At 37.9% G+C, this 12,500-nt stretch overlaps 1 protein-coding gene across 1 annotated transcript in view; it reads right to left on the minus strand.

Moving 5' to 3' along the window:
• The window catches only part of zzef1 (zinc finger, ZZ-type with EF hand domain 1), a 71,019-nt gene that overhangs the window by 53,878 nt on the left and 4,641 nt on the right, over window positions 1-12,500 (minus strand). The window contains exons 6-13 of the mRNA XM_030153190.1: window positions 10,479-10,689; window positions 9,256-9,372; window positions 6,467-6,645; window positions 5,744-5,842; window positions 5,539-5,630; window positions 4,061-4,206; window positions 2,062-2,167; window positions 99-317 (exon numbers count right to left, since the gene is read on the minus strand). Of these exons, the coding sequence (XP_030009050.1) occupies window positions 99-317; window positions 2,062-2,167; window positions 4,061-4,206; window positions 5,539-5,630; window positions 5,744-5,842; window positions 6,467-6,645; window positions 9,256-9,372; window positions 10,479-10,689 (1,169 nt within the window). The remainder of the gene's footprint in view (window positions 1-98; window positions 318-2,061; window positions 2,168-4,060; window positions 4,207-5,538; window positions 5,631-5,743; window positions 5,843-6,466; window positions 6,646-9,255; window positions 9,373-10,478; window positions 10,690-12,500) is intronic.

Here is a 12,500-nt window from a genome sequence, read left to right on the forward strand (position 1 = left end):
TAATAATAGAAGAGAACAGGAAAAGTAAATGTGGACAAAAACCTTTAAAGTCCATTTGATTCGATGCTATAAAAAAGGCTGAAGTGTTGATCATTTACCACGTTGCGTGTGAGCTGTTGGATAAAAAACAGCGTCTTGTTCAGCAGACACAGTCCAGGGACGGCATCGTGGTCAAAGCTGTCCCCTTCTGGACTGAGGTGGTCCAGGTCTCCCAGTCTCTCAGACCCAGGACACAGGTATCCACTGAAACTGAGGGACTGGACTCCGAGGCGTTCGGCCGTGTCCTGCCTGGTGCACAGGAATTTCACCATCAGGAACTGAGAGAACAGGAAAAAAAAAAACAGAGGAATAAGATGAGGATAGATGATATGAGTGGGTTTAAATCTAAGAGTTAACCCTCTGGTACCCGGGTCAAAGTAGTATACACACTTAGCACTTCATGTTTTTAAAGGTCAGATTATTTTTCACAACTTTTTTTTTTTTAGGTCAGAAGTCAAAAGTTGTTCATTTTTGCACATTTTTTTTTTTTAATGGAGCCTCTAAAAATTTTAATTTTTTAATTTTTTTCTTTTTAATTGGGAAGCAGGTGGAAATCAATACAAGTCTGTCACTGCAGACAAGAAATTTAAACATACACACATACATGTGCCAAGACATTAACCAAGACATAACTCACAAGAATAAATACATAAATAAATAAATAATAATAGATATACGTATAAACACATGTACACACATATCCACATATATAAGTGCATCATTACAATTGGCACTCATACCTAAAACAATGAAAGATAAAAGAAAAATAACACAAAACACCTGCGTATACACCTGAATTTCTTTTATTTTCAACAAAATTTTTGCATTTAACATTTGACCTAGCATAAAAACATAAAAACAACCCAAAAAAAAAAGTAATCCAGTCTTTATGTAGTATATTGAGAAAAAAAAAAGTTTTTTTTTTTTTTTGCACTTGAAAAAATGTGTTTCCATTACAAACATGGCATTTAAAGGGTTAAAAATATGACAGTTATTGAGTATTTGGTATCTTTGTTTATGGCTCAAGTTGATAAAATAAAAATAAACTAGAAGCACTCGGAGAGCACAGGCCTCCGCCAAGGCAAATCAGTGCCCCGGATTTGGATGAAAATTTCAGGAAATGTTGATACTGGCACAAGGAACAAATGATCAAATTTTGGTGGTGATCAGGGGTGGGGGGACCACTGATCTGCCTTGGCGGAGCTCTGCACTGTCTTTTCTAGAAAAGCACTTGTAAAGCACAGACCTCCGCCGAGGCATTTGTTCCTTGTGCCAGTGTCAACATTTCCTGAAATTTTCATCCAAATCCGTCCATAACTTTTTAAGTTATCTTGCACACAGACAGACAAACAAACGCCGACAAAAACATAACCTCCTTGGCGGAGGTAATAAAAGTTAAAAACAAACTATGAAAACCATTTTACCATTACTGCTGCGCAGTCAGTGATTGGGAAGGACTTTAATTAGTAAAATACATGTATTGTTGAACAGAATGGAAACAACACAGTCCAAAGCTGTAAACGTACATGTCATTAGGACAGAAATGTTATTAGTTTTAAAAGAACAGAAAGTGTACATGTGCACTGTTGGGCTCTTTTTTTCCCCATTTCTTCGTATTATGATTATGAATGCTACTTTGTGTGTATACATATATATGTATTCATGCAATTTTTTTGTCTTATTTCCTAGAAGTGTGGTTGGCTATGTGTACAGATTTGTTAATATCATTATTATTATCCATTTTTTACACACTTATTTAATTTACTTATATTACCTTTTTTTCTTTCTTCCTTTCAGTGAGCATTATTGATATTCTTTTTTTCCTTCTCAAGAAACAAAAAAACAGAGAACAGTGTACTTTGTATTATTTATGTCCTGTATAATATCTTACGAGACTGTTCTGAATAAAAATTTGAATAAATTGGCCATTAAAAAAAAAAAATCAAAAACATTTCCCTGTGGTCTACATAAACTGTAAAAAAAAAAAGAACAGAAAGTGTGTGAGTTTTCTGCATCCTGTACCTTTGCAACTCGACACTGCTGCAGCTTGATCTCCACATCATTCCAGTCATCCTCCAGCTCGAACCAGCCAATGGGCTCGTCCTCCGACTGCGCTGGAATCCTCACACTGCAGGTCAGGTGACAGCGCGGTGGTCAGACATTTACAGACAGATGACAGACACACGCTCTGGACACTGGATGGACTCTGAGTCTGGTCAGGTCATATGTCCCTCTAAACCCATGCGGGAATTCTATCATATATAAACGGCTTCTTATATACGTCATATGAGGATATGACATTAAACTACAACGTCATTTATACTGGAAAGAAAGTTTTTAAATGCTCACTTCCACTGGAACAACCTACAGAAGGAGAGAAAACTAAAGGAACTGTTTTCATTCAAAGTCATTTTAAATCAACAGGAAAAGGATCAATGTGGATGGAGATGGTTTTATAACTGACTGAATCAGGTTCTGCTTTGAGATACTTTTAAGGAATGTCATTAATAATGGTGATGTTTTATATGTATGTTCTTATTTTGGGTTTTATGTATGGTTTTCATACTGACTTTTATTGTGTTTTCTGTATATTTTTTTAATGTATATTTTTAGAGTGGATGTACAGCTGTGACTTATTTTGTGGAACATCTGCTGCTTTCGGGGACAGGACACTTTAGAAAAAGAGATTTTTAATCTCAATGAGCTTTTTCCTGGTTAAATAAAGATAATAATAATAATAATAATAATAATAATCATAAGAAGAAGAAGAAGAAGAAGAAGAAGAAAGAAAGAAAGAAAGAAAGAAAGAAAGAAAGAAAGAAAGAAAGAAAGAAAGAAAGCAGAAGAAGGATAATAATAGTACATCAACAAGCTATTTTTTTATTAATGAAATCATTGGAAAACTGTATGTCCACAAACATCAAACTCTTGTGCAGATTCTCCTAAAAGCTGAATATTTATTACCAGATTCAAATCCATTTTTTATGTCCTCAATCTGCTTTTACAATGATGAGACAGACAGAAAGATAAAGCCAAAAATCTAATGTTCCACCACTGGGACTGTGCAGTTTAGTGCATATTATAATAGTAGAACATAATTACTTCTTTATTATGAGCTACTGTTTTTACTACTTTATTTGGATTATTTCTTCTAGGACTTTCTAATGTGAAATTGCCTGGGCATTTTTTTCCACATCTGTTTTTATAGTTATTGTATGACTATTTACTCATAAAATTTTCTTATATGTGTACTTCCTGTGTTGTGCTGCTACTGGAACCTTCATTTCCTGAGGGCTCTGATCAAACGGATCAATAAAGTTCTATCTAATGTAATCTAATCTAATCTAATAAAATAATGATCACAAACACAGGATACTAAAAGGAAACATGGTCCAAATCCACAAATAAGTTGCGTCTATGACCTGCTCCTCTTAAAGATAAAATAAGATAATCCAAGAACGTAGAATCCTAGAAGTAGAACCAGTCCATTAAAACATATTACAAACACACCCATAAGACTTTGCATCAGTCTTGTGTCACAGATCTTCCCATAAACCACAGCTCATCCTGTGATAATCCTGGGACGCCATTAGTCGATCTAATGAGTTTTGCAACAATATCATGTCCAGACAAAGGAGTTCGTTTTATGTAGAATATATGAAAATGTCCTCATTTACATCCATGCAAATGCGAAGGTGCAACTTGATGGTACCTGCATGATACAGCAGTTTACAGTGGACTCTACCCTTTGTAGGTTTTTGTGAATTTAACACGTTTCTGTCTGATTTGAACTGGTTTTACACCTGAAAAATCTGTGGATCTGATCCTATGTATCTAAACTACTGACGGGTATATATTAACCCTTTAAAACCATTTGTATCATATGTGCTACACCAGATTCTGACACCTCTATCTAATCAACAAGATCAATACTTTCCTTAAAAACCTGTTTTATCTGACCCCATAGGTGTTTTCGGCCTGCAGAGTAAAGATAACGATGATAACTTTGTGGAATACTCACTTGTTCTGGACAAACTCTTTGTAGTCCTTGTAATCCCAGGAGTCGTACTTTTTAAACCTCTTGAAATGTTTTTCTGCATCAAACGGGTCGTCCTCCTTATACGCAAACACCAAACCACATTTGGCTCCAATTGGACCTTTTCGCACCTGAACGCACAAAGAGAACAGGTATGACGGACAGTTTTCATATTTAACTGTTTTTGGCTCAGTGGAACCTGGCAGTACCAGTGCACCGAAGGACCAGAAAATGGGGGTGGTTTTGGAGTAGTTTGGGTTTTTTTTGGGGTGGTTTTGGGGTAGTTTGGGGGTTTTTTGGGGTGGTTTGGGGGGTATTTTGGATTCAGATTCCGATCACTTTATTTAACCCCAAGGGTCAGTTTAGTTTGCAGACATGGGTCACAGCAAAGGACAGGACATTTGACATTAGACACATTCCACCATACAAACAGAGCAATGGACAGGACAGCTGAAGGGTCCAGCCATAAAGTACAGCAGGGACAAAAGTGGAACAGTAGCAATAAATAGATAAAACTGTCTTTTAAAACCTAAAAAACTACACATGGAAAAGAACAGTGGACACCCTACACTACGCAGTGTCACTGGCATTTTAAAAAATGGGGGTGGTTTTGGGAGGTGTTTTGATTGGGGGGTTTTGGGGGATAATTTTGGGGGGATTTGGGTGGTTTGGGGTAGCTTTGCGATGATTTTCAGTTGGTTTTGGGGTCATTTCTGGGGTGATTTTTGGGTAGTTTTTGGGGTAGTTTTGGAGTGGTATTGGGGTGTTATTTTGGGGGGTTTTGGGGAAGTTTTGGGGTGGTATTGTGATTTGTTTTGGGGGGGGGTTGCTTTTGGGGTGGTTTGGGGTAGCTTTGGGGTGATTTTCAGTTGTTTTTGGGGTGGTTTTTGGGTAGTTTTAGGTGTAGTTTTGGGGTGGTATTGGGGGTGGTTTGGGGTAGCTTTGGGGTGTTTTTCTGTTGGTTTTAGGGTGATTTTTGGGGTAGTACTGAGGTGTTTTTTTTGGGGGGGGGGGGTTGGATGGTTTTGGGATGGTTTTTGGAGTGATTTGAGGTGACTTTCAGTTGGTTTTGGGGTGATTTTTGGGCAGTTTTGCAGTGGTATTTAGGTGGTTTGGGGTAGCTTTGGGGTGGTATTGGGAGTAGTTTTGAGGTGTTTTTCAGTTGGTTTTGGGGTGTTTTTTGGGGTAGATTTTGGGTAGTTTTTGGGTAGTTTTTGGGGTGGTGTTTGGGTGGTTTTTGGGGAAGTTATTGTTATTTTTTTTCTTTCTAACTGTACTTTTTCTGTTGTAAAAACCCTTTTAAAAGGTTTTGGGGTGTTTTTTTGGGGTGCTTTCTGGGGCTGGAACAGATTAATTACTTTTAAAATAATTTCAATGGGAAAAATGCATTCATAAAACGGTCTCAGTCATGGTATGAATTAAACTCTTACTGTGAGGTTCTGTTGTTCTAATAATGAACTCACTTTGATTTTCATCTGTGTGACCTGGAAGTTGCTCTGGTCTTCTGTCGACAGGATCACACTGGCTTTCTTCTTCCCACTTTCTGTGAGAAAACCTTCAGAGGAAACAAACAGCAGCATTGAGTTAAACCCACGTTCATGTTGAGTTAAACCCAGGTTCCTGTTCAGTTAAATTCAGGTTCATTTTCATTTTTGTTTTCAGGCGTACCGTCTCCTGTAGATGACTCTGTCAGCATATTATCTGGACCTGACTTCTCCTCTTTACTCTTCACATCACAGGCCTGGAGATGTAACTGGAGGGGTTTACCTGCAGAGACACGAACAGATAAAACCAATATAGAATAGAACAGAAGAGAACAGAAGAGAATAACAGAACAGAATCGAATAGAAGAGAATAACATAGAACAGAATACAACAGAGTAAGATAGAATAGAACAGAATAAAATTGGATAAAATAGAATAGAATACAATAGAACAGAATAACGAGACAGAATAGAGTAAAATAGAACAGAATAGAATACAGTATGATAGAATAGAACAGAACAGAACAGAAAAGAACAGCTCTTTATTGTCACCGTCACAGGAACAATAAAAACTGATTTAGCAGCAGATTGAAGTTCTGTGTATAAAACCCAAAAATGATACTGAAAATATAAACTGAAAAATACTGACAATATACAAAAGTACAAGTAAATACTAGCGTGTAGAAAAAGCCAAGTCTGTACCACAGACAGACTAAATATATAAAGGATAAACCAACGTTGTGACTGCAGTTGTAGGTTGGTTCCAGTTGTAGAAGACGCTGCAGCCTTTTAAACCCATGAACACATAAACTCTGAATCATCCTCTAATGGGTTTGGAGACGGAGCTGCATCTCCTCTGGACGGTGTCAAATGTCCTCATGAGTGTGAAGGTGGGCTGGTCCCCTTACCGTTACGATAGAGCAGTCGAAGTCTGACTGAGGCCATAGAGACGATGAGGGACGACGCCTTGTACTCGGTGTCCAGATGGTCACTGATGCAGGACAAGGCCTGGAGCACTTTGGCCACACTGCCCCGAGCCAGAGCGAAGGCCAGGAGGGTCAGCTCAGCATCCGGACTCACACAGTAACTGCAAACCACACCCACAAACAAATAAACAAACAAATGAAAACACACACAAATAAACAATCAGAACAAAGGAAAAGACACACACAAATAAACACCCAAAGGAAAACACAAACGAATAAACAATCAGAACAAAGGAAAACACACAGACCCAAATTAACAACCAAAGGAAAACACACATGAAATATACAATCAGAACAATGGAAAACACACACACAAATAAACAATCAGAACAATGGAAAGCACACACGAATACACAACCAAAGGAAAACACACACGAATAAACAATCAGAACAATGGAAAACACACACGAATAAACAATCAGAATAATGGAAAACACATACGAATAAACAATCAGAATAATGGAAAACACACACGAATAAACAATCAGAACAAAGGAAAAACACACACAAACAAACAACCAAAGGAATATACACATGAATATACAATCGGAACAATAGAAAACACACACACAAATAAACAAACAATCAGAACGAAGGAAAACACACACACACACACAAATAAACAATCAGAATAATAGATAACACGCACAAATAAACAACGAATGGAAAATACACACACAAAAAAATCAGAACAATAGAAAACACACACACACACACACACACACACACACACACACACACACAAACAACCAAAGGAAAACACACATAAATAAACAAACAACCAGAACAACAGAAAACACACACACAAACAACAACAGGAAAAGGTGGGTATTTAAACAGTATGTTGTTGGTTTGCTGTCTTACTGTGGGGTTTGGTAGGTATTTAAATAGTATGTGTCAGTACCGTCCGCTCTGAGGCTTAAATAAATCAGATCAATACTAAAACAGTGCTTATCAATACATCCACTCTATGGAAACACTACTGTGTAACTGACATGAACCATCCCATTGTTATTTCCATGTTTCCTGGGGCATATGTTGGTGTTGTGTTTGGTCTCAGTTACAGGATCATGTTTCCTAGTAAAAAGAATATGACGCCATTAAAGGTAATTAAATCAAACAGGCCACATTTTTCTGGACTGGAACAAAAACGAACACAATACAGCACATAACATATTTAATCACGTGCTGCTGAGTCACTTTTATGCATTTTTAAACGGAAATATTTATGAATTTTTACAGCTTTTATATATATATATATATATATATATACAGGGTGGGGAAGCAAAATTTACAATGAACATTTAGTTGTTTTTTCTCAGCAGGCACTACGTCAATTGTTTTGAAACCAAACATATATTGATGTCATAATCACACCTAACACTATTATCCATACCTTTTCAGAAACTTTTGCCCATATGAGTAATCAGGAAAGCAAACGTCAAAGACTGTGTGATTTGCTGAATGCACTCGTCACACCAAAGGACATTTCAAAAATAGTTGGAGTGTCCATAAAGACTGTTTATAATGTAAAGAAGAGAATGACTATGAGCAAAACTATTAGGAGAAAGTCTGGAAGATACTATTAAAGAAGAATGGGAGAAGTTGTCACCCGAATATTTGAGGAACACTTGCGCAAGTTTCAGGAAGCGTGTGAAGGCAGTTATTGAGAAAGGAGGAGGACACATAGAATGAAAACATTTTCTATTATGTACATTTTCTTGTGGCAAATAAATTCTCATGACTTTCAATAAACTAATTGGTCATACACTGTCTTTCAATCCCTGCCTCAAAATATTGTAAATTTTGCTTCCCCACCCTGTATATAAATAATGCATGCTATAATACTATATATTATTATTGTTATAATATTATAACATAATAAGTTGCTTCCTTCCCTGCCCCCTGAAGGGGAGACACGAGGTATTGTTTTTGGTTCAGTTTGTTTGTTTGTTTACACTTTAGCAGCAAAACTATTACTTGAATTCATACCAAACTGGGTTTATAGATTGACAGTGACCCAGAATAGATGTGATTATATTTAAGGAAAAGTAGGTCAAAGTTCCAAATTTTTATTAATTTTTAAAATCTTTTTATCCCCCCCCATTTACTTAAAATGGGCGAAATGCATCTATGCTGGCATTAGCACATGCATAGATATGATGACATCAGCTGGATCGATGCCAAAATAAGATACAATATGTGCAAGGGGTGGGGTTTGTTGTACCTGGAACCAGTTGTTGTTGTTATTATAATTATTATTACTGTTATTACTATTATTATTATTATCATTATTATTATTATTATTATTATTACTTTGCCACTTGTTTTTACTCGTACTTTCAAATGTGTAATTGCAGTTTTTTCTCTACTGTTCTGTATAGATATTGGTTTGTTATTTTCTTGCGTGCTTATTCGGTGTTTGTGCTGGTATTAGAACTGTTCTATCATGGAGTAAAGCTGATTCAGACCTGCTGCTTCCACCAACACCATCTGGGCTGAAATAACTGCCTGATAATACACTGTTTGATGAATCTATGGGTGTTTTTAGTTAAAAGTCCCTGAGCCCCTACAGCACCCACATCATAGTAAATGGAACAGAAACGTATGTGTCATCCTCAACTGGATCGATACTTTGACTTGGGCCTGTTTTCCCTGTGATGATGTCAGCGTTCTGTCAGTTTGCTGATATAAGGCAATGAGGTCATTACTCTGCGATCCTCAGGAGAAATCCATCCACCTCCTCCAGGATGTTCAACGAGAAGAACTTTGGGAAATCTGTGGACGACGGCGTCAGGGACAGCGGCGGCATGTGACGTAAGGTTTTTCTACAACACACACAAAAACAAAACAGTCAGAAGATGAAGTTTCTTAAACTGTCACACTTTAAACATTTAGGCAGCGTACGTCAACACACCAAAATGTCTCTAAAACGCTGGCGTAAACTGAACTATCAATGTTTTTTATTTCTATTTTGAACATATCTGTAGCTTACATACAATGTTTCTATAGCTCATACCAGGGATGCTCAACCTGTGGCTCCGGGGCCCTTTTCAAATCAAAAACAGCCACAAAAAAAGTCCAAAAAAGGACTATTGTTGCTGTTGGGCAGAAACCTCTTATGTCCAAAATGGTTATTTTTCAGGAAAATGGAAAAACCATCTATATTCAAAATAAATGAATAGAGTTTAGAGATGTAGTCACAAGCTGTTTTCAACACTTTTCATTAGTTTAATGTTTCTAAAACAATCAAGTCAATGTGAAGACTGACCAATAGAATCGTTTTACGACAAAAAAAAAGACCGAAACGGACTTACGAGGTTTCCGCCCAACAGCAAAAATATGGAATCAACTAGAAGCACTCGGAAAGCGCAGACCTCCGCCAAGGCTGATCAGTGACCCCCCCCGTGGGCCCCCCCCCCCCCGATCACCACCAAAATTTAATAATTTCTTCCTTATCCCATTTCCAACAAACCCTGAAAATTTCATCCAAATCTGTCCATAACTTTTTCAGTTATGTTGCACACTAACGGACAGACAAACAAACGAACAAACAAACAAACAGACAAACAGACAAACCCTGGCAAAAACATAACCTCCTTGGCGGAGGTAATAACAGTTTTTTTTACACATTTTGTTGCTATTGTCATAACCATCAAGTTAATAATAAGTATAAGTAATAAGTTCGATATAAGTTACACACAGGTTCAACCAAGTTACTCATTGGATGGTAGGAGTGTGAGTGTCTTACTGTGTACTGTGCAGGACCGTGGTGTGTTTGTGGACTGTAGAAGTGTGTGTCTTACTGTGTGCTCTGCAGGACTGTGGTGTGTTTGTGGACTGTGGTACATTTGAGGACCGTAGGAGTGCGTGTCTTACTGTGTGCTGTGCAGGACTGTGGTGCGTTTGAGGACCGCTGGGGTGCGTGTCTTACTGTGTGCTGTGCAGGACCGTCTGAGCCAGCGCCGGGTTGGCCTCCATGGAGGCGGTGACCAGGGAGGTGAGCAGGGACAGGTACCAGATGGCCGAGGCGTCTGACACAGACACCTCCTTACTCTTGGTGATCTGATAACCCAGCGTCTTCAGGCCGTGGATCCGTGTGTCGCATCCGTCGCTCAGACAGCGTTTGATGTTAATTTGGACATCTGGGGTTTGGAGACGAGACGAGACGGGACAGTTAGATGACGGACAGAAGACAGCGCCATAAATGTCAGCCCTGTCACTTCTCTGATTTTAACCTTTCCTAAGTGATTCATTACTATTTATTCCAATATTATGCATCGTATTCTGCATTTTTAAGTGAAAATCCTGTATTTTTCCAAAATACTTGGAAAAATAATATTTCCATGTATTGATAGAAATAATGAATCAACAGGTATTAAACAGTTACACCAGTAGATGGTTCTGGTTTTTAGGGTTAACTGAATAAATACAGGGTTCTGGATAGTATGAAATGATGAATATTCCTCATTTTTCAGGCATTTTGCTGATTTTTTTCCTAATTTTTTTTTCACTTTTATACCATGTTTCAGGTTCATTTTTGTTCATTTTTTCTGTATGTTTCACATATTTTGCTCATTTTATTCTCATTTTAGAAGTTTTTATACATTTTATTCTATGAATAATTGAGGTAAAACTGTATTTTACACCAATTATTGACATGTATTGATAGGATTAGTGGATCAACAGGTCTTAAACAGTTTAGATCAGTAGATGGTTCTGGTTTTTGAGGGTTAACAGAATAAATACAGGGTTCTGGATGGTATAAAATGATCAATGTTCCTCATTTTTCAAGTATTTTGCTCATTTTCTCATTACTTTAGGAGGATTTCTTCACTTTTATGCCACAATTTCAAGGTTTTTTGGTTTATTTTTTCCTTATTTTTCAAGTATTTTGTTACCTCCGCCAAGGAGGTTATGTTTTTGCAGGCGTTGGTTTGTTTGTCTGTCCGTGTTCAAAATAACTTGAAAAGTTAATTAACGGATTTTGATGAAATTTTCGGGAAATGTTGATACTGGCACAAGGAAAAAATTATTACATTTTGGTGGTGATCGGGGGGGGGATCACCCTTGGTGGAGGTCTGCGCTCTCCGAGTGCTTTTCTAGTTTGCTCATTTTATTCTTAATTTAGAAATTTTTATACATTTCATCCTGTGAATAATTGAGGTAAAACTACATTTTACACCAGTTATTGACATGCATTGATAGGATTAATGGATCAGCAGGTATTAAACATTTGGGTCTTTATGGGTTAAACAGAATATAAAACCATTACTTTCCTAATAACTGTGGTCATTTTTAGCTTCATAAAACCAGACATGAATATGACTTTCCTCACAATCGCTTAAAACACATGAACATTAAGGTCTGAATGGTGACGTTTTCACCACAAGAGCACATCATCTTCTGGGAATATTTCACTAAAAGCGTCTTTGATCCTCAGACCTGGAGGATTTACTTCATCCACAGTGGAAGTCTGAACCCTGATCTGAAACAGATCCACTTAAGCTTCAACTATCACCGAAGGAGCAGAAATGAGCAGGCGTCAGTCCAGAAGACCGTCCAATCACAGACAAACACCTGTCCAATCACAGACCAGCCCCGTCCAATCACAGACAAACCCCGTCTAATCACAGACGAGCCCTGTCCAATCACAGACGAACACCTGTCCAATCACAGACGAGCCCTGTCCAATCACAGACAAACACCTGTCCAATCACAGACCAGCCCCGTCCAATCACAGACAAACCCCGTCTAATCACAGACGAGCCCTGTCCAATCACAGACGAACACCTGTCCAATCACAGACGAGCCCTGTCCAATCACAGACAAACACCTGTCCAATCACAGACCAGCCCCGTCCAATCACAGACAAACACCTGTCCAATCACAGACCAGCCCTGTCCAATCACAGACAAACACCTGTCCAATCACAGATGAGCCCTGTCCAATCACA

The sequence above is a fragment of the Sphaeramia orbicularis genome, chromosome 14 (assembly GCF_902148855.1).
Source record: "Sphaeramia orbicularis chromosome 14, fSphaOr1.1, whole genome shotgun sequence".
Lineage (NCBI taxonomy): Eukaryota > Metazoa > Chordata > Actinopteri > Kurtiformes > Apogonidae > Sphaeramia > Sphaeramia orbicularis.